At 37.9% G+C, this 25,310-nt stretch overlaps 3 protein-coding genes across 5 annotated transcripts in view; 1 reads left to right on the top strand and 2 right to left on the bottom strand.

Annotated features, from left to right (window-relative positions):
- p115 (General vesicular transport factor p115) overlaps positions 1-25,278 on the bottom strand; it is a 152,921-nt gene extending 127,643 nt beyond the window's left edge. Inside the window, exons 1-9 of one of the 3 annotated variants that reach the window (XR_011237851.1) lie at positions 25,077-25,278; positions 24,201-24,335; positions 22,639-23,585; positions 22,044-22,365; positions 21,756-21,900; positions 20,360-20,608; positions 19,337-19,506; positions 17,774-18,130; positions 15,963-16,161 (exon numbers count right to left, since the gene is read on the bottom strand). Coding sequence is in view for 2 of the 3 variants with exons in the window: in XM_034978700.2 (XP_034834591.1) it covers positions 16,069-16,161; positions 17,774-18,130; positions 19,337-19,506; positions 20,360-20,608; positions 21,756-21,900; positions 22,044-22,365; positions 22,639-23,585; positions 24,201-24,335; positions 25,077-25,154 (2,496 nt within the window). In the remaining variant the exon portion in view is untranslated. Of the gene's footprint in view, positions 1-14,734; positions 16,162-17,773; positions 18,131-19,336; positions 19,507-20,359; positions 20,609-21,755; positions 21,901-22,043; positions 22,366-22,638; positions 23,586-24,200; positions 24,336-24,723; positions 25,011-25,076 lie in introns of those variants that run through there. The other 2 variants (XM_034978701.2, XM_034978700.2) reach the window with 2 other exon arrangements.
- On the bottom strand, positions 121-4,897 carry LOC117991382 (tyrosine-protein phosphatase non-receptor type 13-like). The gene is made up of 2 exons (XM_034978969.2): positions 4,495-4,897; positions 121-3,421 (listed from the first exon to the last, which is right to left on the bottom strand). Exon 2 carries the CDS (start codon positions 3,415-3,417, stop codon positions 250-252), a length of 3,168 nt encoding a protein of 1,055 aa, XP_034834860.1. The 5' UTR covers positions 3,418-3,421; positions 4,495-4,897; the 3' UTR covers positions 121-249.
- On the top strand, positions 5,285-8,975 carry Vti1a (Vesicle transport through interaction with t-SNAREs 1a). Its single transcript, XM_034978973.2, has 6 exons — positions 5,285-5,546; positions 6,370-6,428; positions 7,315-7,435; positions 7,596-7,801; positions 8,234-8,407; positions 8,578-8,975. The coding sequence occupies exons 1-5, from the start codon at positions 5,453-5,455 to the stop codon at positions 8,381-8,383; spliced, it is 630 nt and encodes a 209-aa protein (XP_034834864.1). The 5' UTR covers positions 5,285-5,452; the 3' UTR covers positions 8,384-8,407; positions 8,578-8,975.
- Positions 25,279-25,310: the final 32 nt, after the last annotated feature.

Here is a 25,310-nt window from a genome sequence, read left to right as displayed (position 1 = left end):
ATGCGTGCCCGGGATCGAACCCCCCCGGCCGCCAGAATTGGAGGCAGGCGTCTCAACCACTAGTGCCACTAGGCTCTTATCATTGGCATGACGTTAATCGGATGAATAAAAAAGCCGTAATTTATATGACTTATGATATTTATTTTAAAATATTGGTCAACTGTACAATAAACATAGAATTATATAATTTCTTACAAATAACAGTAGCTATGTATAAAGTATCTTAACTATTTAGGTATAGGTAGGTATTTATAAAAAAATTTGCTCTTCATCTGAATCACCCGTACCATATATAAAATGTCTTCTTATAACATTGCTATCTACGATTGCACTTTCCGTATTATTAGTGTTTTTGCAAGGCGTAACAGGGTATTTCACAGGACCTAACCATCTCCTGCTAAGTCCAAAATTCCTTGGTAACGCGACATTTTTGGACGAATTACTTTTACTGTCCAAGCTATTTAAAGAAGACTGGATGGATTTAAGTGAAGATTTCTTCATAAAACTATTATTGTTTAAATAATCATCAGGAATGTTGACATCTGTTGGTATACTCAAACTTAAAGGTCGACGTTTCGGTCTATTTGTTAGTTGGTCACGCCATGTATTGAATTTTTGGGAATTTCTTTTTTGGGGCGTATTTTCCTGTGATGAAAAATTACCTATATCAGCCTCTTCGTAGACTTTATTTTCCGAATAGCATTTCTGTAAGTTTGATCTGTTTGGAGTAGTTTGTCGACTTGATTTGTCTTTCATTCGACTTATAACTTTGTCCTTAGTTAACTTTATAAGGGCATAAATAGTTTTCAACGCTTCTTCATTTAGAAGTTCGTCGTCCGTTATCTCGACGTCTATAGCACTGGCTATACTTTGCCTTAAGCTATTCTGTAAAACTTGACTACCATGAAGTTCTTGTGATATCAATGCCTTTTCGTGTTCTGAAAAGGCATTTTTTGTAGTATTCTGCAATACAATAAGTTCCACTTTCTGTGGCGCTGACTGCAGCATGTTTAAAGCCTTGTCGTATTTTAAGTTCAGTAAAGTTTGCCCATTTACTGATATAATTTGATCGCCAGGCAACAGTTTTCCACACGAATCTGCCGCACTGCCAGGAGTTATCGACTTTATATACACATTACCATCCGATCCTTCTGCGACTTGTAACCCTAGAGCATTCGTCCTGTCCCTTTCTAATACAGCTGTGACAAACACCCTTTCACCTTGTACACATTCCATATTGTCTAATCTATCAAATATGGAGGTATTTACACATGATTCATTCCCTGTGTCATAGTTGAATACATCTGAGTATACTTTTGGAGATTCTAAAACATATGCCGTTGGCGCCACCATATTTTGGCTATAAGAGCGTTCTGGTAACAGTTTCATACTATTCACATTACACTGTCTTTGCTCTGAACTCAGATCATCCGAGTCACTTTGCGTCATAGCCAGATCACCATCAGACTTCACTGATAGAAGTTTGTTAGGTGATCTAGCATATTTTTCATTGAACATTCTTGTTCCCATTTTAACACCATGCCTTCTCGGCAAACTGCTTTCGGAGGAAGACAAGCCTTCATTGGAAGAGCTTCTTGGACCAATTTTGTTTGGAGAGTTTACCATACTCTCTTCACTGGGTTGGGGTGACAAAATCTGCCTTAATAATTCCTCAGTATTAGGCCTCTCGTTTTCTTTATTCTGAGACTTCTTGTCACTAAATAGATCGACTCTAAAACGTCTCCTGACCGGTCTTCGAATCCTTGCTGGATTCCTAACAGCCAAATTGTAGCTGTCTTGATAGTTGCTACATTCCACTTTATTAGGGCTGTTATTTTCAGTCATAGGGCAGTTAAACTCATTTGATAAATAATTTAAAAAATCCTCTTTAGCATACAGTTTTACGTACAACCTGTGGTGCAGTGACGCCAACCAGAATGCAAAGTAGCTTTTATTGTCTGGCATTTTAAGTTTATATTTGATCCCGATCTTTGATAAGCCAGAGTATGAATTGGGCATTATGTAGAGGCTTTTCTTGTTATAATAGAATGTGTGTATATGATGCCAGGGCAAGCTTTGAAGTACTATGCGATTTGCGTTATAGGATTCTTCCGAAACGTTATTTGTCCTCGAATAAAGGGTTACGCCTCTCGGACCTATCGAAAGCCACACATCTCTGCAAAATCCATCTCTCGTTGCCCAGACTGCTGAGTAAAAATGTGCTCCATAATCTCTAAAAGTTTGCGCTAAAGTAATATAATTCATAATCGCTTTGCTTCTATCTAATCCACGTCGGGTTTCGTGAGCGCGTTTCATACGAAACTTAACATCTGCCATATCATTTGTTATTAGAAATTCTGGTAAATAGTGCTCTAGTAAAAAATAATCTGCTGTACCATGTTCTCTATACGAAAACTCGCCAAATTCGATATGCAATGCATAACCGGCTAGCAAAATGAGATTCTGTATTGTTGAGATCATCTGTCCTTCGACTGTCGCCCTTCTAAGTTGTAAATACACTCTGTGCGTCCATTCACCTCCTTGTATATTGTTAGCTACATTTATTGGTAGGAAAAATTTGATTCTTAAAAATAGACACACAGAAATATCTTCATCATTAGATTTGTTTTTATTTTTGTGCCACTTTTCGGGTGCAACCTTTTTGATTTTGTAATCATCTGGTAAAAAAACAAAGTCACCACCTATTAATATGGCTATGCCGAGCATGAAGTTGTGTTCATACTTTTCACTGGATACTAAAGCTTCGAAAATCTGTCCAGCCGTTACTGTGTTAGGGTCACACATAACTTCTACTCTCTGACCATTTAGAAGGACAACAGTTATAACTCTTTTATCACAGAGAGCTGAAATTGTTAAATCTATATGTTTCACTGGTTGTGAGGCTCTGACGATGAACTCGGGTCCTATGCAACCTTCTTTGCCTTTACAATTTTCTGCTTTGTAAAGTCTGGACGCTGCCCTTTGGACTGGTTTGCCTCTTCTAAAGTGTGTATTTGTGGATTGTTTACTAACCTTGACATCTGAATTTATTGCTGATGTAGACATAGCATGTCCTTGTATAGACTTTTCGATTTGAGTACTGCAAGCTATATTGAGGGTTGAATGTGCATTACTTAAGCCACCTAATCGGGAGTTATCGAATAGACTAAATACAGGGTTTCTATGTTTTCTAGGAAGCCTGCAACTAGGGAAGGGGTCTTTTTCGTTTGGAGATTTTATTATACTAGCAAAGTTTCTAGGCTGTGTGCTAACTTTGAGATCTACGTTTTGAGTGATTTGTTCTTTTGGTTTTGAGTTGGCCGGCTCGAATTTGTGCATTTCCATGATGGGACTGAAGTTGATGGATGCGGCTGAACAAGAACTGCGTCCTGAATCTTCATCGCAGGTGCGTAGCATTTTACTGAAATAAAAAGTTTATTTATAAATTATGTTATGATAAACTCATTTTAATCACCACTAATAAAATTATTCAATCAATCAATGAATCAGCCTGTTTGCGTCCACTGCTGGACATAGGCCTTCCCAAGAGCGCACCACTCAAAATATGACCCATAAGGAATTTTGAAAAAACTATATTATAAATGTGAAAGTGTGTTTGTTTATTGGTTTGTCCTTTAGTCATGCCACATCTACTGTGGCAACTGATTGAGATGATTTTTTCCATGAATATAGCTAAAGACCTGGAGAGCGAAATAGGCTGCTTTTTATTCATGAAAAATCAAAGAGTTCTCATGGAATTTTCAAAAACTTAAATCCATGTAGATTAAATTGTGGGCATCTGTTAATCAAATAACAATACACATTCATTTATTTTATAGGTATCCTTATTAAATATGCAGGTCAGGTGCGCGATTTAAAAAAATATGTATGCACATCTGCTCACAGTATTTACTTTAAACAAATTCAAAGATATAAGTATTAATTCATCATGGATATTTATATGATTTAAAAAATATTGATTCTCTCAGTAATTCACAAGTAGGTACCTACCTACTTTTCAGTTAAAATATTTCACTGTTACAACTTTTAAAAGTAGTTATGGATGTGGATATTATGTCTAAGATTGACATAAGATGTAAATCTTTTGTTATTCAACAAACCGGTTACAGAGGCCATTGTTTAGGAGAAAAGTGGAATACAAGATGTATTTAAATAACTAATATGTGTCACTTCACACTAACAAGTGTAAGGAATAGTAGGAATCTATTTCTAAATATTTATCTACGACAGTACCTAATAGTCATTTACAAATTACAGTAGGCTAGGCATAAAGAATGCTTTTGTGTAGTAAACTTGGCAAACTATATTATATCTGTATTATTATAAAAGGAGTTGCCTTTTAAAGTTGTTCGCCTTGATCGCATATGGTATTGACAAACGTATTACAATTGCTGTGTAGGTATTTACGTAAATTAATGTACAAACTTTGCAATCGTTTTTTAAAGAAAAACGTTGTTTAAAACTTTTACTTACGATTCGAAAGTTCTTAATTCGGTCCTAATGATTTATCACTACAATTGTGTTGTAATTATTGACTCATATTTCCATAAAATTGAAAGTAGCATTTTAATTTAATCAGTTCAAAAAATCCACTTGTTCCTTCATTTTCACTTGTCCATTCCATTTTTTTAACGCTTTTGTACCTGTTGTTGTCAAACCTTGTTAACGACATTTTATAAATAATTGTTTATGCTTTTTAAAGTATCTATACACTTTTTTACAATTTTATTATTTTAATCATTGTTCAATCATTCAGTTTTTTTATTAAGTTGAAACTGCACCGAGTAATATTAAATACTATGAAATGAATGTAGCACAGAGTACATTGAATATATGGAATGTAGGTACATCGACCTTTAGTTAGATAGGCGCATAGATTATCTACTATATTACTAGAGATAGGCGGATTTGTAGAACATTTTGAGTTGAGACCATGTTGAGTGTTCGTTGAGACCGACAAAGCGTCATCTACAAAAAAAAAACAATGTTGCCAATATTGACAAGTCTGAGTCTGACGCTTTGGCTTGCTAAGCTTGCTTAATCTGTGCCATAGACATATAGAGTAAAACGTAGTGATTAGGTATATCTTAGGATTATATACTCTTTGGACATAGAGGAAAGACACGGGAAAGAGAAAGACGCATCCTATCCTCAGATCCTATACGTACCTACACGTACTAGTATATAGTAGATAATCTATGTAGTGATCTTTTATTTCTGGTTGGTGGTTATCCTATATGTTATTGGTCTGTGTTGGTGGTAGTGAATATTCTCTTTGATCCTATCGCTTTATTTTTTGGCATTTTTGGTCAAAAATTAAAATGTTTTGTAATGCTAAACGAATTTTTATTAATAAATAATAGTTGATTCTAATCGATGACTATGCTATTTTGTGTTGGTTTGTGAAGAAGACATTGCATAAACAGTTAAAATGTCTACATTAATCCAGTCGTACGAACAGCAGTATTCGGTGCTCACAGCTGATATTACTTCCAAGATAGGACGTTTAAAATCTTCGAATGAAGGTAAACCTTTAAATTTTAGTTAGTTATAATACATACCTTTGAGTATAATACACAGAGTGTTTATTTTATCCCGTTATTTCTGCTCGTGTAAGTTCTCAAGGTAAATTGCAGCGATGTAGCTCTACATGTTAAGAGCTTCCGAGACGATCAAGTGGCTTGACGTCAAAGACGTAGATTTTTGCTTGAGTCAAGCATAATTATGTGATTGATGCGATTTTACCGCAATCTCATCTGGTAGTAAGTGATGATGCAGTCTAAGATGGAAGGGGGCTAACCTGGAAGGGGTATGGCAGTTTTTATTAACCATGCCCCATTTGCTTTATGCACGGCATCGTACTGGAACGCACGGCACGGCTTTGCCGGTAGGTGGTAACTATCTACGGCTGTAGTGTCCCACCAGACCGGACCAGAAATTTAGAAATTATGAAATTCCAAACCTCTGCCAGGAATCTCCAGGGACCTCCCACTAATAAGACAAAGATATGAGAAAAGTTCTGTTTGCTTGATCAAGCCTCTTGAGGGGCGCATCAAACAACTTGATTAAACAAAACAAATCTACGTGCTTGACGTCATGTTACTTGACTGTTTTGGAAGCTCTTTCCATGTTAATCCTTGGCTGTAATTCACAGCATACAATATTATTTTATTTTCTGTTCAGGAACTATGCATATGAAGCGAGAATCAAGAATCAAATAGGTACCTCAATAAAGGCAGAACAAATCCACATACATAGATTCAAACTATTCTTCAATGGCGGTTACATGATGTAAAAGCAGAATCTCTTAAAATAACTTATTATTAAGCTTAACATATTATGTTTTAGATGATCGAGAACAGTTATCCAGACAAATCCAGGCCAACTTTGAAGAGGCAAATGATTTGGTAAGTATTTATCAATATCCACTTTTATTTTTAAACCTATATTGGTACTGATTCTAAGCACACTAGTGCACTAAAATTTAGAGTCTTTAAGTTTAAAATTCATGTTACGGCCTTTTTTATTACAATTTACAATATTGAAAAGAAAAAGATGTAGATACTCTAAATTTAGTTAAGAGAAAGACAAGGGAATCAGTGCCAATATCTAATCTTATAAATAATCTGATAGTGAAATGTAGATTTCACTGAACTACAAAGTATGCATGTCAAAGTTTTGATATCATTTAAGTACATAACAACAATTGCCTCAATAGCTCTACCGGTATAGGATTGGACTGAAAACCGAAAGGTCGACGGTTCAAACCCCGCCCATTGCACTATTGTCGTACCTACTCCTAGCACAAGCCTGACGCTTAATTGGAGAGGAAAGGGGAATATTAGTCATTTAACATGGCTAATATTCTTTTAAAAAAAAAAAAGAAAGAAGAACGAAGGACCTACATATAATGTAATATACCTACATATAATGTATACTAAGACAAGACACGATGATCACTGATGTACATTACTTTCTGCCGCGTACTGTATATCACGCGAGTTTCCACCCCTATGTCAACATTCCATCTTCGCGTACGAAACGCTTTGCGTCATCATTCCTTATACGTTTGGCTAGGGTCTGGAATACTCTTCCTAGATCAGTGTTTCCTGTCAATTATAATCCGGGTATCTTTAAAACAATAGTGAATAGGCATCTTCTAGGCACACGCGTCCCATCTTAGGCCACATTATCACTTCCCATCAGGTGTGATCATGGTCAAGCGTGCGCCTATAATGAATAAAAAAAAAACGTGGATGAAAGGCTAGTCATGTATACTTTTCTCCTGTTAAGCTGGAACAGCTGGAGTTGGAGTACCGAGGCTCAGGGTCTGGGTCCCGGGTTGCGGCGTACCGCGCGGAGCTGCAGAGGGTGCGGGAGGAGTACCGCTCTGTTGCCAGCAACAATGCTGCGTGTAAGTAGAAGTTTCAGCATAAATTTTGACTATTGAGAAAAAAATTAAAAATTTCAAGGTTTTATGTCAATACCGCAATCTGATCTATGCAGCAGTGGACGCAAACAGGCTGATGGATTGGATTGGATTGGAAATAGTTATTTGTAATTCCATTTCCCAGATAACATAGACCCAGATGAGTATGAAGACTGGTCGATGGTGAACGAGCAGAGACAAAGGCTTCTAGACAACACGGAGACACTGGAGCGGACGGGCAAGACTCTGACGGAGGGGTATAGAGTCGTACTGGAGACGGAGCAGATCGGAGCTGCCGTGCTGAACGACCTGAGCTCACAGAGGGAGACCATTCAGAGGTCCAGGGGACGGGTGAGTTTCTGTTGTAAATTCTATTGGCCAATTCAATTTATCTTAAACTTTATTGAATTCACCACATCAACACCCTGACAAGAAACTTACATGACAAATTATATAGTTACACTTACACCGTACCATCGTACAAGCTATAACATTTTTTTTGTGATGTAACCACAGACTTACAGTTTTCGGATTTTTCCCTTTACTTGTGCTGTAAGACATTGCTACCTGCCAAATTTCATGATTCTTGTCAACAAACACGACAGACAGACAACAGGGTGATCCTGTAAGGTTTCCTTTTTCTTTTTGAGGTACGGAACCCTAAAAATTAAATTGATAGGTATAAATATTGTGCTATTCTTTCCAAAATGCTCTCTGTGGAAAAGGATATCATTAGTTTAAGACCTGTCATTTTAGTTTAGTTATTATGTCGTTGTCCTTCAGTTACGTGAGACTGACGAGCAGCTGAACAGATCCTCCCGCCTCATGAACAGCATGGTGATGAGAGCTCTGCAAGAGAGGTTTATCCTCGCGGCCGTGGCCCTCGCGCTGGCGGTACTCACTGCTATAGCGGTTTACTTCTACGTCACGTAGCGCCTCACTAGCGATAGCGAAAAGGTATGTTACCTATCTGGCCCTGGTATTTGCATTTCATAATGGTGACTTCTGATGTTGAGTTAACTCACTGCTATAGCGCTTTCTACGTCACGTAGTGCCCCACAATGAAAATAAAAGTATGAAAATCACGCTTGATGTGAAGTTTTATTTGTATTTTTTATAATTTTCAGGTTTTTCGCTCACCGGTAGGCCATCCATGTGTTAAAGATCTGGCTCCTTTCTGTGACTATGTTGGGATGTCAGAGACTGCAGTGTGATATTTTAAGCTATATCGCCGACACCACTTGTATAAATATGATATAAATTATTATAAGTTAAAAAAAAATTATATTTCAATGAGTTTTTTACTAAGAATGAGTTTTGTTGAGGATTGATATTTTCAAGATGACAGCTAAGTCTTTAAAACAACGCTTTCCCTATTTACGGAATACATTGATGTTGCTTTGATTGTTGAATTGATTTTATGAGGTTAAGAGCCATTACGCACGGTCGACTAGTTGCCCGGCAACTCAGTCGATGGCGACCGTTAGAATCTATAATTTATGTTGAAGTCGCTTTGTCTATACCCACGGAGTTGCGGCGACTTCGTGCGTATAACAGCATATAGCAACGACTTCAATATAAATCACTGATTCTACGGTCGCCGACTGAGTTGCCGGGCGACTAGTCGACCGTGCGTAATGGCTAGGTCACGAAGTTGGTGTGTGTTCCATACACATACCTTTCTCTCATCCTGCGCAAAGCTCAGCGCAGAGGGCGTCATTTTGTGATTGCTTTGTTTATGTATGGATTTTTTGTGTTAAAACTTTATGCCCAACGCAATAATAATAATTGATATGTATTTGGAATTGAAAGACGAATTAAAAAAACGAGACGTATAGATTCATTTAGGGCACATGTAGGGTCTTCTCGGTTTTATTTATAGTAAAAACTATTATTTTAGGCACACATAATGTCTATCCTCAAGGCTTTATCATCATTATCATTTGAAACATTCGAGGGATTCTGGATTAAATTTTCCGGATTATTGATGAGCACTTCATTTTAGTGAATTTGGTTATGATCTCCTCCATTTTCAATTAGTGGAGAGGGTCCACTTCATACCTGGTCAGTTACTGATGAAGGTGCGAAATCAGTTTCATTGATTAATTCATCTGAATATGGGTATATGCCACTCGCTCTGAAGCCCAACTCAGCATTAGTCGTAGTAGCAACATGCTTACAGGCAGTATTAAAGAGACCCACTACATGTAATTGGATGTTGGATTTTTCGAAATCAATGGAATATTTAGTTTTTAGTGAACCGTGAATGGCCAAATCTAAAGGTTGAATTTTATGACTTGCGTGAGATGGGATAGTCAGCATTCGGTTTTTCTGACATAAGTTGCACCTTCAAGACTTATATGTGAAGAATGATTATTATCTAATAATCAGAAGTACGGGGTCTTCGATACTCGGATGCACGAAATCGTTAAAATGGTGTAAGCAATTGACAAAGAGAGTTGTTTGATGAACCCGCTTTCAGAAACCATGCAAATACTTCCGACTTCTGTCTGTATTTAGTAATTCCAATGTAAAGAATTGCTGCGCTACATATTGCTAGGATTGCTTCCACCATGATGTTGTTGGTATACATGGGGTGCTCCATGGTGGAGTCCCCATTCTGCGATATTACTTCTTTATTTTCGCACACGCATTTGGAGCACTTCGGTCCCATTTTTAATTCTATTAATGTTTTTCTTGACACGTGTAGTTATCGCAGCGCGAGCGGTTGCCACTGCCAGCGCAAACTCCGCCCGCAGTCACGGTCGCCAAGTGATGATGCACGTTGGGGTCCCGTAGAGTTGATATATGAATCAAACACGTGTGAAATGTTCCGAGCTTCGTTTATTACTGAATCTAGTTCATAACCCCACTACAGGGCCACCATCCAACAATTTAACTTTTTATCACCTTTTGCCGGATCATTTCCGTAATTTCTTTGCCCATTTGTGAGGACACTGGTGTTTGGAATTGTTTTAGTAAATTCGTTGACGGTTTTCTCGAATAACGGGGTGACGTAGCATTTTATAATACTTACTCTGGGTTTTAGTGCGCTTAAATTTCTTCCCAAGCTGGCACGTGTATGCCTACGGACTTGCAGTCTGATCTTATATATAATGTTAATTTTATTTTATTGTAATTTATAAATGTGTATATGGGTTGTTTTATGCCTGAAAATAAAAAAACTATTATTATTATTATTATTATAACCCTCTAATAACTGCAAGTCCGTAGGTATTAGATAAGAAATTATAATTTCCGTGGACACTGGTGTTTGGAGTTCTTACATTTGTCTTGAACAATGTTATTAGCGGTTTTCTCGAGAACGGGATGACGTAGCATTTCATAATGCTTCATGATGGGTTTTGGTGCGCTTAAATTTCTCCAAGCTGATATAGTCGGCTTGTTATTCCTCTCAGAAGCTGTTGTGGTCAGCATTTTTGATAATTTATTTGGTTTTAGTGAAACTATCGTAAGTGATTTCCATTATACATATCTCACACCCGGCTTTACTCACGTGTTTAGTCGACCTTAGCCCGACTAGTTTCGAACCCTTCCGGGGTACTTTTTACTCAGTCAACATTTGATGTTTCTGAGATCGCTGGTTTCTTAAATCTCTTAGTCGCTTGAAGTGTTTTGCGATTTTGTTTGTCATCCTTTTGTTGTTTGTTTTGGTTTGTTTTTCCTTTTCAGTATGATTTGACTGGACGACTTTGACGACGAAAAGGTGGAAGCAATTTTAGAGACCGTGAGTTTTGATTGATAGTTGGGGGTTAGTTTAGGGATAGTTTAGACGAGTGTTTGATGGTGGAATTTCACTCGAGGTCTGACTATAGGTATATGTTCTTTAGTTTCGTATATATTTCGCTGAGATTCAATCATCCTTGCACGTTTACTGCAGGTATATTGAACAAATCGTCTGATATTGTGCGAATTTCACTAGGTGAAGCATTTTCATCAAATTTTCTGTTGCGTCTGCGTGCTTGGTGCTTGAGCAACTTTTTTCAGAACTTGCTGGAGTCTTAGGCGTTGTATTAGGAGACTATGTGTGTAAGGGGACCACGAAGAAAAATAACTCGAAGACGATTTCACAAGTTTATTTGTCGGTTTTCATTACAGAACTACTTGCCTATTAGGCCACACCGCTTTTTATATCGTTTATCATGAATGAACTATGATATTAATCGAAATGACGTGAAGTTACCTTCATTCATTCCTTAAGAATCGTTTTCAAAGTATCTTAATTAAAGTCATTATTATGTTAACAACCAAATATATGTAATACTACTTTGATAAATAATTTTAGTAATTTTAACGATTAGCAAGCTTAATAAGTAAGTTACTTTAAATAGATATGTAATTTAGGGATGTGTATTGTCAACAACATTTGATTGAATGAATCACGTAAGGTTTAGGTTGCAATATTCTTCATTCAATCAAATGTTTCCGTCATATCATATTTAATGCGTTCTATTAATTATGGCCATAGTATTTAACTCATTACAAATTTTTATATTGGATGATTGATTTCACGATTTCTAACATTTGTAATTGTGCTGAATGCATAATCACATTTTCCCAGTAGGTTTTTTCTTTCAGTTGACTAGGATTTGAATGTTGATATAGAGATGCATTCACATAAACAGTGGAACATAGGTGACGCTTGGAGTTCCCTTTGAGACTGCGAATTTTACCTATTTTCGTTATCTTTGTTTGTATTCATTATGTCTTGAATCAACCGGATTCCTTTCCGATGGCGTTGTGGGTTTGATGATTCAGATAACGACGAATTTAACTATGGTTAAATGAATTTCTATCTGGCGATGATGAGGTTTCTCATTGGCTTTGATTGGATTGAACTTCCTTCTGAAGAACATGATAATCGTCTAGTGCGCCCCTCTTTATGGATATACATAGTTTAGTGTGGCCTTTATCCTATTACTCGAATTAGATCTAGACTAACTTCTTATTCTATTTTGATGGGATTCCACGTTCGTTGTTAATACATCAGAAATCGTTCTCTGGAGTAAACAGACGTTCTTATGGGCTCGACTGCCCTGTTGAATATTTCTGCTTGTGCCGATTACCCTCGCAGTTCAGTGGCTTGGGTTTATCCGCAGATGTTCCAGTCTTAAAGGTTTATATGATTTTTCGCCAATTGTCTTCGCTCCCGGGATAGAAGGCTGGTTTTATATGATTTTTCACCAATTGTCTTTGCTCCTGGGATAGAAGGCTGGTTTTATATGATTTTTCACCAATTGTCTTTGCTCCTGGGATAGAAGGCTGGTTTTATATGATTTTTCGCCAATTGTTTTTGCTCCCGGGATAGAAGGCTGTTTTTATATGATTTTTCACCAATTGTCTTTGCTCCTGGGATAGAAGGCTGGTTTTATATGATTTTTCGCCAATTGTTTTTGCTCCCGGGATAGAAGGCTGTTTTTATATGATTTTTCACCAATTGTCTTTGCTCCTGGGATAGAAGGCTGGTTTTATATGATTTTTCACCAATTGTCTTTGCTCCTGGGATAGAAGGCTGGTTTTATATGATTTTTCGCCAATTGTTTTTGCTCCCGGGATAGAAGGCTGTTTTTATATGATTTTTCACCAATTGTCTTTGCTCCTGGGATAGAAGGCTGGTTTTATATGATTTTACACCAATTGTTTTTGCTCCCGGGATAGAAGGCTGGTTTTTTATGATTTTTCACCAATTGTTTTTGCTCCCGGGATAGAAGGCTGGTTTTATATGATTTTTCGCCAATTGTCTTTGCTCCCGGGATAGAAGGCTGGTTTTATATGATTTTTCGCCAATTGTCTTTGCTCCCGGGATAGAAGGCTGTTTTTATATGATTTTCACCAATTGTCTTTGCTCCCGGGATAGAAGGCTGGTTTTATATGATTTTTCACCAATTGTCTTTGCTCCCGGGATAAAAGGATGGTCTTATATTATTTTTCGCACATTGTCTTTGCTCCCGGGATAGAAGGCTGGTTTTATATGATTTTTCGTCAATTGTCTTTTCTCCCGGGATAGAAGGCTGGTTTCATGATTTTTCTTGTCTTTTCTCCCGGGATAGAAGGCTGGTTTTATATGATTTTTCACCAATTGTCTTTGCTCCCAGGATAGAAAGCTGTTTTATATGATTTTTCGCCAATTGTCTTTGCTCCCGGGATAGAAAGCTGGTTTTATACGATTTTTGGCCAATTGTCTTTGCTCTCGGATAGAAGGCTGGTTTTATATGATTTTTCGCCAATTGTCTTTGGTCTCGGATAGGGTTGGTTTTATATGATTTTTCACCAATTGTCTGCTCCCGGGATAGAAGGCTGGTTTTATATGATTTTTCGCCAATTGGCTTTGCTCCCGCCTAGAAGCCTGTGCTTATGTTTTTCTGCCTATTGTATTTGCTCTCGGATAGAATAGAAGGCTGTCGCCAGCTTTTCTGATAGGATAGCGTAACGAATTTTATCTAAGATCATATGATCAATTTCCATATCCAAAAGTTCTTTTTAGGATCAATCAACGACTTTACAGTTTCTCCAGCCCGTTCGGAGCCTTTTCTCTATGATTATTTACATTTAGAATAATATTCATCCTCTTCCTCACAGTTTCTCCTAAACAGTTCCCTGGCTATGACAGAATCCTGAGAGGTCCCATCTGCCGAATTAAAGAGGTCCAGGGTTTACTCCAGCTAATTATATTCATCCTTTTCCCCAGTTTCTCCCGAACAGCTCCCCGACTATGATAAAACCCTGAAAGGTCGCCATCTGCCGAATTAAGAGATTCAGTTTGACATTTTGCACTGAGTGTGCAACATGCTACTGTTTAATTAAAAATTCCGCTCTCTTGGGCCAGATTTTGAGCCACGGGACAGCATTGTAGGTAGTTAAAGTCTGATCAGAAGAAATATAAAAAACTTGCTCTGGGGTTACCACTAGTATGTTGTCTATGGTCACTAAGATACGGTCTTGTTTATATTATTTCCACGGGTTTTCCGCAACATGGCGACGTATTTTATTTTTCTGGTCAGGCTTTAGATTAGAGAGCATATTATGATAGGTATAAGGTACATACCAACTTTGTGACCGTAAGGAGATAATTGCAATGGGTCTGGCCAGAGGCACCGTACCGAAATAAAGACATTATTTGTGTAAATCGCTGTGTAATATTTTATGTATTAATCTTTGACTGTTATGTAATCTGTGATTAAGTAGATAGGAGAATCATTAAGTCGACCTCAGACTCACGCCGAAAACATACGAAAACGCAAATATTTTTGCTTTTTTTTCGTAGGCGGTTTCTAAAGCAGAGATAAATAAAGGTTCGCGGTAAGAAAGAAGTGGGATGTTCTCGGCGCTAGTCTGGAGCGGACTTTATAATAGATAGGATGTTTTATTTTAAGCATAATTTATTGTACCTACCCTACCTGATTAATAGTCATGCTTTAAGTATTCCTTTATTTTAATTTACCTGAGACTCTATAATCATACTTCAAACCCTATGTTGAAAGAATAAACTTATTGGTAAGAAAATATTTGGATTTGAATACTTGAAATCTTTAGGCCTAGGGATGGACTAAAAACCCCAAAATCTGTAGTTATAGGTATAGCGCATAATTCTGATCCGCGATGAAGTCGCGGGCATCAGCTAGTGGTTAATAAAACTCATTTTTTCAACACATTCGAGTCATCTTTTATTAACACATCGACGCTTCATTTAAAAAAAAATGTTACGATACTTAACGACTAGAAGCAAAAAAAACGATACAAAATAAACATCTTGGCAATAATGATAACCAGTTAAAATCAAAATCACGATAAAAACATTTTTTCATTATGGAATTATTGTGTGGTGGGTGAAATGCGTATAAAAACATCGACAAATTATTATTTGATCGATGGGTATATCGAAACATTACTTCATCGATACCCATATCGATATAGGTAGCGCCTGTCACTATAACCTTGTTTGTTTTTTACAAACAAGGTAATGGTGACAGTGAACGAATTCATAAAAATATGAAATATCTATTTATATTTTACACAGTATTAGAAGTATCAAAAAAAAGTATCGATGACGAATAGATTCGGTATCGATAGGTTGATAATTACCAATACTATTCATTTTACATTGGGTCGGGCTTGGTTGCGGTAGAATGACATCTAAAATACTATTGGCAATTGACTACAATGCACTATAAGTCACGCAAATTGCTATTGCGCTGGAACCATGTCTCATTAACATCGAAATGACGTCATTTAGACGTCAGCCGAAATAAAAATATACCATCAGCTCGAAACTTCAGTCTAGTGCTGACGTCACTAAAATGGCAGCCACGCGCATTAGCAACTTTTGCAATACATTGTTACAACAAGAATAAGTACGACAAGGCTCTTTTGGCACTTGAATGACGTTGACCGAGGGGCGTAGTTGCAGAACAAAGACTGCCAGCAAATAAAATCTCAATTTTACGGAATATATTGAAAATGTCAATATCTTGAATTTGTATTTTAAATAATTATCTTCGTAATTCTATCACAAGTGGTACAGTGTAGCAAAAATGTCTAATTTCTTAAATAAATATATTTATTTAAATAATAATAACTCTACAATCTACATGGCAACACTACGTCAAGTTGTCTTCCTCCGCCGGCTCGTCGTCTTCCACCGTCTCGCCCAGTTGCAGAAGCCGCATTTTGTATTCGTTTGTTTTGGAATCCTGGACAAAATAATTTATTGTTATAAGTCCCGCAAATTGCTATTGCGCTGGAACCATGTCGCATTAACATCGAAATGACGTCATTTTGACGTATAATTAAGTAAAAATATACCATCAGCTCGAAACTTCAGTCTAGTGCTGACGTCACTAAAATGGCGGCCACACGCATTAGCAATTTGCGGGACTTCTAAAAGAACTTTGCAAACAATGTAGAAGAAGAAGAAGAAAAACGTTTATTTTTTAAAGCTGGTCACACATTTAGGTTATACCCGCCTAATACTTGAGTAGTAAAGTCAAAAGACCTCAAGTAGAAGAAGCGCCGGAATAAAGTATGTCATGTACAGTACGCGAAAACAATGTACATCAACCTTTAGATAGCGGTTTTGTAGAGCATTGTGGCTAATTTCGTTGTACACAAATCTCTAAACTAAACTAAAATGTCACGCCTAAATCTATTGCTATCCCTTTCATAATCTTGCTTGCGGAAAAGGATGGCACTAGATTTAGACCTGTTAATTTAGTTTAGTTTAGAGATTGTGTACAAGAGAATCGGCCCCATTGTCTCTGTCGTGGAGGCCGACAAAACGCAATATAGGTATGAGTGACAGAGACAAGGCTCTACAAAGCTGAAATGTCATTCTAAAGGCCGATGACATTATTTTCCGCCGCGTACTGTATCTGTTTGCAATACATACTAATATTATTAATAGCACCGTAAGCAATTTCACCCTCACCACCTGGGTGCCTGGTGCACTTCGACCAACCGTTGTGCCAGATTTTCCACGCACATGCGAACTGTGGAATCAACTCCCTTCGGCGGTGTTCCCAACAACATTCAACATGGGGTTATTCATGGAGCGGACCAACAAATTGCTGAAAGTTCCTCTGGTGCTGCAAATGTTCATGGATGGCCACCACCACTTGACCCGCCTGCTCGTTAGTACGCTATTTCTATTTTTTAAATGCGAAATTCTATTTGTATTATTACATCCTCAATAGCTCAACCGGTATAGGAGTGGACTGAAACCGAAAGGTCGACGGTTCAAACCCCGCCCGTTGCACTATTGTCGTACCTACTCCTAGCACAAGCCTGACGCTTAGTTGGAGAGGAAAGGGGAATATTAGTCCTTTAACATGGCTAATATTCTTTAAAATTAAAAAAAAAAAAAAAAAAAAAAAAAAAAAAATTGTCTGTCTCGTAGCTTTACGGTCTATCCGTTCGACCGATCATGGCCACAGCACAGATATGTCCCAGATTTGCAACTAGCGTGGCCCCCTCAGTCCCTCTCGCTCAAGCAGATTTTCTTACTTGTGAAAGGTCATTCCTTCTACACTTCACGTTGTTTGCCAAATACTCACGTACAAATACATTTTGACAAACAAAAAAAAGTGGCCACGGTCTATCTCGCTCTAACAGTAAGTGTCACAATAGGGCTACTTCTAACAGTCCTTATTCTGAGGGCGACAGAGATAGCTTGCATCCCGGGGATGGACATAGGTTACTTATTGTCCCGAGAAACCAAATAGTTCCCACAGGATTTATTATAAAACCGGCCAAGTGCGAGTCAGACTCGAGTAACTAAACTTATGTTAACAAGGGTTGAGTACTCACATAATTAGCAAGTAAATACAATAGATCATCCTGATCCTTCTTCAATTTCTCTAATTCTTCAGTCGCATTCCTCTCCGCATCTTTCGCCGTTTCCACTTCTCCATTCAACCTATCCACTTCTCCATTTAACCTCGTCACCTCTCCGTTTAACCTTACAACTTCTCCATTCAACTTTGTCACTTCTACGTTTAGCTGTTGTATTCTTTCTTCGTATTCTCCAATTCTCGGGTCTGGTTGTGGTGGAGATGGTAGGGTGGATTGTGGTATTGGTATGGAATTGGCTGATACTTGGGCTTTTAGTAAAGTGTTTTCGTCTTTGAGTAGAGAGTTTGCTGCTAGGGAGTCATTCAGGGCACTCTGAAAGTTTGAAACATGTGTTTATGTTTGTGTTCTATGGTTTAGTTTTTTTTTTTCAGACTAAGTATTAAGGAGACTTGGCATTAAAATAATAATACCTTGTTAGAGCAAGCTAGGTGTATAGAAAAGCTCTGAAGAGTGATAGAGGCATAAACACAGTTTTTTGTCTTTGTCATAGTTTAGCTTTTTTTTGTTGGGCACGTTCTAGTTTGTGCCCAACAAACCTCTGTGAGAGTAATCTATTGCGAATATTACGAGTTTTTATTTAGTTTTCTGTTTTAAATTTAGTATTGACGGTGTGTGGAAGCCTTTTATGTTGCATGGCTGTGTAAAAGTTGTAGAGAACGCAAATTATGAAACATAATCCTTTCACATCGTTTCATATGTGAGTATTATTTCTTTTGTTGTTTTGTCCCTTTCGGGTATACGCGTCTGACAAGTCTCTTGATTCTTAGTCTGAGGTTTTGTTTTTAAACCAGCATGAAAAATATAGGCTACTTTTTATCTCAGAAAATGAATATAATTTTTTTTCAATCGCTGCCGAAGTCGTGGGCAGAAAATAATTAGCATTCTTTAATGAATTCTCTATGTCTATATTATTATTTGGGTGCAATGGTCAGAGGCCACAGGAACGTTGCGAAAAGTCTGTTGCTCATGATCATATGAGCAACAGACTATTTGCACACATAGTAGTCCAAATATATGAAAATGAAAATGAAAATCTTTTTTATTCGTATAAACTTTTACAAGTGCTTACGAATAGTCGGATGCATCTACCACTGGTTCGGAATGCCTTTCCTGCCGAGAAGAACCAGCAAGAAACTCGGCGGTTGCTCTTTTCAAATATTTGATATAGGTACAAGATTATGCCATGTATAAAATAGTATTTGCAGTCTTGTGCGTTGCTGGAACGAGCTGCAGGTCAAATCCACGCTCTTTTATCATTTAGATAATCTTCAATTGTATAATAAAAGGAATAGGCGACTGACTGACTGACTGGTCTATCAACGCAAAGCTTAAGCTACAGAACGGATAAGGATGAAATTTGGCATGCAAAGAGTTTTTGAATCTCAAGTAAAATAGGGGTTTGGAATTTGTGTTGTCCACGTCATCGTCGCGCGAATAAGCTAGTCGCTAATTAAATCAATAGGACATTCTGAGTAAAAAGCGCGAGCGAAGTGAGCCCGAAAATTTTCCCTCTCTCACCTGCAGTCCCCGCGCCTGCTGCGCGAGCGCGTCCAGCTGGTGCACCAATTCGTGCAGCCTCGCATCCTGCTGCCGGATCAGAGCCTTGTACTGCTCCAGGTCCTCCGAGCCCGACCGCTCCGGCTCCGTGCCGTTCTCGTGCCGCTCCGACAGGCTCTCCGACAGCACGCCTGGACGGACAGTATTGCGGTAGGTCTCATACTTGCACTGACACACACATGCATAAGCTCACACACATTCAGTCGTGACAATGGATAGATGCTTGCTAAGACTTGCTTGCTTCAAAAAATTAAAAATTCTTACCCTACCTTCCATATATATCCTCGAAATATGCAAATTTGTAAAAAGAAATATACACTTATACACAAAAAAAGAAATCAAATCCCGTCGATTTCCCGAAAGACATGCAAATAAATTAAACCTTCCGCAATCAAAATTAGTACTGCATACCTCGAGTCCCTACGTAATGTAATGTCTATACACATATATAATAATTTACCAGACAAAATTCGTAACATAAACAATGAAAATAAATTCAACAAAATATTAAAAAACTTTTTATTAGAAACGGGCTACTATGCCGTAAATGATTTCCTAAACGACGAACATAAAAATAAATAATAATATCGGTCTCCCTACTAAGGTCTAAGGACCAAATTGCGACACCCAAACTGGGTATCCATAATACTTTGTACATGCTTAATATGATGTAATGAGTTATGGAAATGCAATATATGATAAAAAATAAAAAAAAATAAAAAAAAATAGACATTAATGTATTACTGATAAATCCATACTATCCATACTAATATTATAAAGTGCGTAAGTGTGTATGTCTGTCTGCTAGCCTTTCACTGACCATACGTTCAACCGATTTTGACGAAATTTGGTAGAGAGCTTGCATCCCAGGCTACTTTTTATCCTGGAAAATCAAAGAGATTTTTAAAAACCTAAATCCACGCGGACGAAGTCGCGGGCATCAGCTAGTTTATAATAAGGGTATAAAAAAACAAAAGCACTTACTTTCCAAACTCTTGAACAGTCTGCAGAACTCGTAGTCTATGAGTACATCGGCGGGAGAGGCGCCCCTCAGCTGCGGATGCTTGGCGGCTTTGTTGTACAGCTCATGTTTGGACACCTCGCTGAGCTTCGCCGTGAACACCTCCATGCCTATCCTCTTCACTAGCAGTTGTTTGAGCGAGTCTTTCGAGTAGTTCTGGACCGAGTCATCGTTGAAGTGGATGCAGATGGCCAGGAGGAAGGCTGATAGACCTGGAACATAAAGAACCTGGGTTATAAGAGTTGTTCACATATGGAATAATTTGCCTAAGGATGTGGTTATGTCAAGTTCTGTTAACCAGTTCAACAATAGATTAGACAAACATTTACATTAAAAAGCCTCAATAGCTCAACGGGTTAAGGTGTGGACTGAAAACCGAAAGGTCGACGGTTCAAACCCCGCCCGTTGCACTATTGTCGTCCCTACTCCTAGCACAAGCCTGACGATTAGTTGGAGAGGAAAGGGGAATACTAGTCATTTAACATGGCTGATATTCTTTTTTATAAAAAAAAATTGGAAAACTCGAAGCACTTCTGATATAGACGCATCAGGGAAAGCTGCTTAGTCAATAAAAAATAAAGGTTATTCTTTTTTTTATTCCATTACAAGTTAGCTCTTGATTGCTATCTGACCTGGTGGTAACTTATTAACAATTGCCCCTGCCAGGAAAAGAACCTGTGGCCTCCCACTATAAGACCACAGCGCTCACCAGTGCGCCAGGGAGGTCGGACTACGCGATAATGAATCATAACTCAGTATCCATTTTAACTTTCATCCTCTCTCCTAAGAGGACAAATTGCTTAATTTCAGGATAAAAAGTATCCTATGTCCTTCCTCTTAGTATAAAGTCATGATAAGTTTTATTGGAATTGATTCAGTAGTTTTGGCGTGATGCGCGGCCACGATACAGACAGAGACAAAAAAAGTTTTGGGTTCAGTATCGATTATGGAGTGCCCTCCAAAAAAAATTTCAAAATATCTTCAATGTACTGGTTTTTGCTGTACCGGGAATTGGACCGATTACAATTTTATTATGAACAATTTTATTTTATATAGTTAAACATTGGCACCGATTCTAAGCACAACCTAATTTTAGAGTATTCGCACCCTCTTCTTACTGTTGTAATATGAAAAGGACAGAAGCAGTTTGACATTTCTAAGTTTAATTTTTAGATGGTAAAACCCATGATTTTAGCACGCACTCGCGAACCTACTGTTTAAATTTGTATTGTGCACTAAAATTTAGAGTCTTTAAATGTGAAAGTCATGTTCCGTTCCTTTTTAGCATTAGTAAAAAGAAAAGGATGCAGATACTCTAAATTTAGTTTAGAGAGAGACTAGAGAATCGGGGCCACTAACCTTGCAGTAGATACTCGTTGTCGTCGTGCTCGTTGGAGCAAGTCTGGTTGACGAGGTAGCCCACGCCGCCCGGCACTTGCAGGAAGGCGCTGACTGCCGCCGGACAATTGCTCATCCATTGCGACAGCAGCATTAGTAACGCTACCTGAATACAAAAGTCAAAAATTTATATAAAAGAAGAAACTTGGATTTGAAATTACATGTCATTTTCGTAATCAGCACCCCAAAACCCTCCAAAATGACACGCGCTATGGTCCTCGCCACAGCAGCACACCAGTTGGTACTCACCTTAGACTGCAGCTTGGTAGTCTGCTGCAGCAGCAACGTACACTGATGCAGCAGCGACACAGGGTTGCCGCCCACAGTGGTGGCGAGCAGCACTCGTAATAACTGCTCCTTCTGCTGCGTATTATCGATCAACGCATGGCTCAGCGCCACGGCAGCACACCAGTTGGACAGCACGTCAGATGAGAACAGGCCTCCACACAGGATCTGACCACTGGTGAGGCTGGACACGTCGGTAGAGGAGGGTAACAGGGTTTGAACTAGGTTGGCTTGGCTGATCTCGTTGTGGTATAGGTAGCATTCGAAGCAGTAGAGGACTGCACATCTGGAAAGATGAAAAATTGTTGTTATAAATCACATATTATATTTGTACCACCACATACAAACATGATTTAAATGATATAGTCATGTTATTTTATATCCCCTATTGGATACCACAATCAATTTATTTCTGATTTGTCCATGGCAAAAGGCAAATCCCGCGGGACGCGGACGAAAATGCGGGACGCGAACGAAGTTGCGGGCAACAGCTAGTGTTGTATAAATGTCTTATGAAATAACTAAAGGAGATGTATAATTATTTTAAAGCAATGCTTACCTTAACGGAAACGGCTGTTTCTCGTTAACCATAGACATAAGAAGCACAATGATCGCCGGTCGCGGCGGATACGAAGGCGCGATTACATTCCCAATAAACTCCTGGTTAGCAGCCTCCCCTCTCACCACTTCCCCAACAGAATTTATCGTCTCCGTCAAGATATCCGCTGGGACGCCACTTGCCATCAAAATATTACACATCGCTTCCAAAAGTCCACTGTTTTTCATTATTTTCTGGCAATTCGATATAATTTGTGCAGAATTGCTTGGAGACACCAAAGTACGAACTAACTGTAGCATACAATGCACGTTTGAAACTTTTTGAGGCGACCAACCAACCTCTTCAGTATCCTCTGGTATGCTGAACATAGGCAACATTTTTTGTATGTAACTACCCTCTTTGAAAAAATTTATATTACTGCTGTTATTTTTAAGCAAATTCAACATAAGTAATAAACAGTCTTCGACAATAATTCCTCCATCTGAATAGCCTTCGCTAGATACAATTTCGAAAAGTCTATCGAATGCATTTTCGAATGCTACTATTTTCTGTATATTGGCATTACCTTTCGTTAGTTTTATTAGTAGAAGTAATGCCTCATTCCGTATAACTTCTCTAGTGTCACCTAAAAGGTCCATCATTTTGGATACACCCATAGGTTTATCAAGAATTATTTCTTGGATGTCTTTAGTTCTATTGGTTAGTAATGATATTAGAAGTTGTACAGTGGCTAGTCGGACTCTAAAATCATACTCGTCAAGTAAGTCTAGTACTAATTGAATGTTATGTGGATCCTTAATGAACATCTCTGTGAACTGATCCCCAATATTCATGGGTATGTGGGGCTTGTCTTCTTCCTCCTCAAATTGTGATGGCGAAACAATATTGTTGAGAGTGTCCAACGCATAGTTTATTGTTTCATTGTCTGCTCTGTCCAGTTCTAGAATCTAGAAAAAAATATTAATTTGCTTGACTTTTTCAGTAATTTGTGAATAGTAATGAAATCTGTCCCGCCTGTGGAGAAACTGAGTAAGTGCAATAACTCTAAAATTAATAAACCGGCAGGAATCGAACCTGCATCTTTTGGGTACGTGCCCGATGCCTTGACCACTCGGCCATGGTTTCGCTTGCTGCCAGTGATGAAATTTGTGATATGTATGTTCACTCAGTACTGAAGCGACTGTTTAATGCCATCTAGTAGCGACACTTTGCAGTTATCAAAACTACTTTCAAAGGCCCATATTACAATGCAGCTCTTTGAACGAGAAATGACATTATTTACTTTTTACTATATTTTTATAATTTATTTTTTTTAGTGTTTTTACCTACACTTCAAGGAAATTGCTAAATAATTTTAATTTGTTGAAGTGTAGGTAAAAACACTAAAAAAAAATTTATAAAAATATGTTTCAGAATTTCATTTTCCATGAAATGTGATTAATTTTCCTTCCTTCTCTGAGTTCTTATGCTTGCACTAAGAGTAGTTATGAAAACAGTGCAATTGATGAGGTTTGAACTGTGAAGAGGCCAATAACCTTATACCTAGAAGTCCTAGAACATACCTGTCTAAGAGTATCAATGCCCTGAGCACCAACTTCAAGCCTGTACTTCCTGGACAGAGCTTTTAAGGCTCTACAAGCATCTCTCCTATCTTCCAGCAGTGTTGAATTACTTGCACGCTCCACTAGACGCTCCACCTGTTAATTAACAACAAAAAAATTAGAACTAGCTTGATGAGATCTCTCCTGATACATACTAATGATATAAATGTGAAAGTGTGTCTGTCTGTCTGCTAGCTTTTCATGGCCCATCCATTCAACCGATTTTAATGAAATTTGGTATAGGGATAGCTTGCATTCTGGGGAAGGTCATAGGCTACTTTTTATCCCGAAAAATCAAAGAGTTCCCACAGGATTTTTATAAACCCTCAATCCAATCAAGCAAAGCCCTAGGCATCATCTACTCATATTATAAGGAGGAAAGATTTGTGTGTTTGTTTGTAGTCAATAAACTGAAACTTCTGAACCAATTTTAATAATTCTTTAAATCCAACAAATAGATGGATCAACTTATAATATGTAATACCTCAGTTTGCAGCGGCGTCACTTTATGGGTTGTAGGATCCATTATGATGAGACTTTTGCATCAATTAATTAATTAATTTTTGAGATAAATATAGTAAATAAACCATATAAATTAGCAGGGGAGATGTTGGTACTGCAATGCACGTTAAAGATACATAAATTGGGATTTAAAGCCACAGCAAAGACAGAAATACTCTGATAGAAAGGCTGGATGATCTTCCTTTAGATAACAGGCCAGCTATGTCACGCATATTTATTACTCCCACCCACATGAAGGAATGCACAAATTCGTGCCGCCACAACTTATAAATAGGCCAATTAAGTCTTATTACTGAAAATATACAAGAATGTCACCGTTTCAGCTACTGAAGGCTGCTGGCCTGGCTCCGGCGCGCCCAGCACGGTTTTAATGCCACTTTTCAAGAAATTCATTTTGTATCACACTATTCTTCTTTCAACTTTTGTCTAGGATTTCTTTTATTATAAAAACATAGCGGTTTTTTGGAAAAATCACAGCACAAAATAATGTAAAAGACACGTCAGTGACATTTTTTTACTTTTTCTTTTTTAAAAGTATGGTTTGAAGTT

The sequence above is a fragment of the Maniola hyperantus genome, chromosome 19 (genome assembly GCF_902806685.2).
Source record: "Maniola hyperantus chromosome 19, iAphHyp1.2, whole genome shotgun sequence".
In the NCBI taxonomy this organism is placed as follows: Eukaryota; Metazoa; Arthropoda; class Insecta; order Lepidoptera; family Nymphalidae; genus Maniola; species Maniola hyperantus.
Note: the sequence above shows the minus strand (reverse complement) of the source record. Positions and strands in the feature narration are given on the sequence as shown.

Coding starts and splice junctions, on each gene's coding strand:
- Vti1a (XM_034978973.2), top strand. CDS start 5,453: ATGTCTACATTAATCCAGTCGTACGAACAGCAGTATTCGGTGCTCACA. Junction 5,547..6,369: donor TTTAAAATCTTCGAATGAAG/GTAAACCTTTAA, acceptor ATTATGTTTTAG/ATGATCGAGAACAGTTATCC. Junction 7,436..7,595: donor TGCCAGCAACAATGCTGCGT/GTAAGTAGAAGT, acceptor TCCATTTCCCAG/ATAACATAGACCCAGATGAG.
- LOC117991382 (XM_034978969.2), bottom strand. CDS start 3,417: ATGCTACGCACCTGCGATGAAGATTCAGGACGCAGTTCTTGTTCAGCC.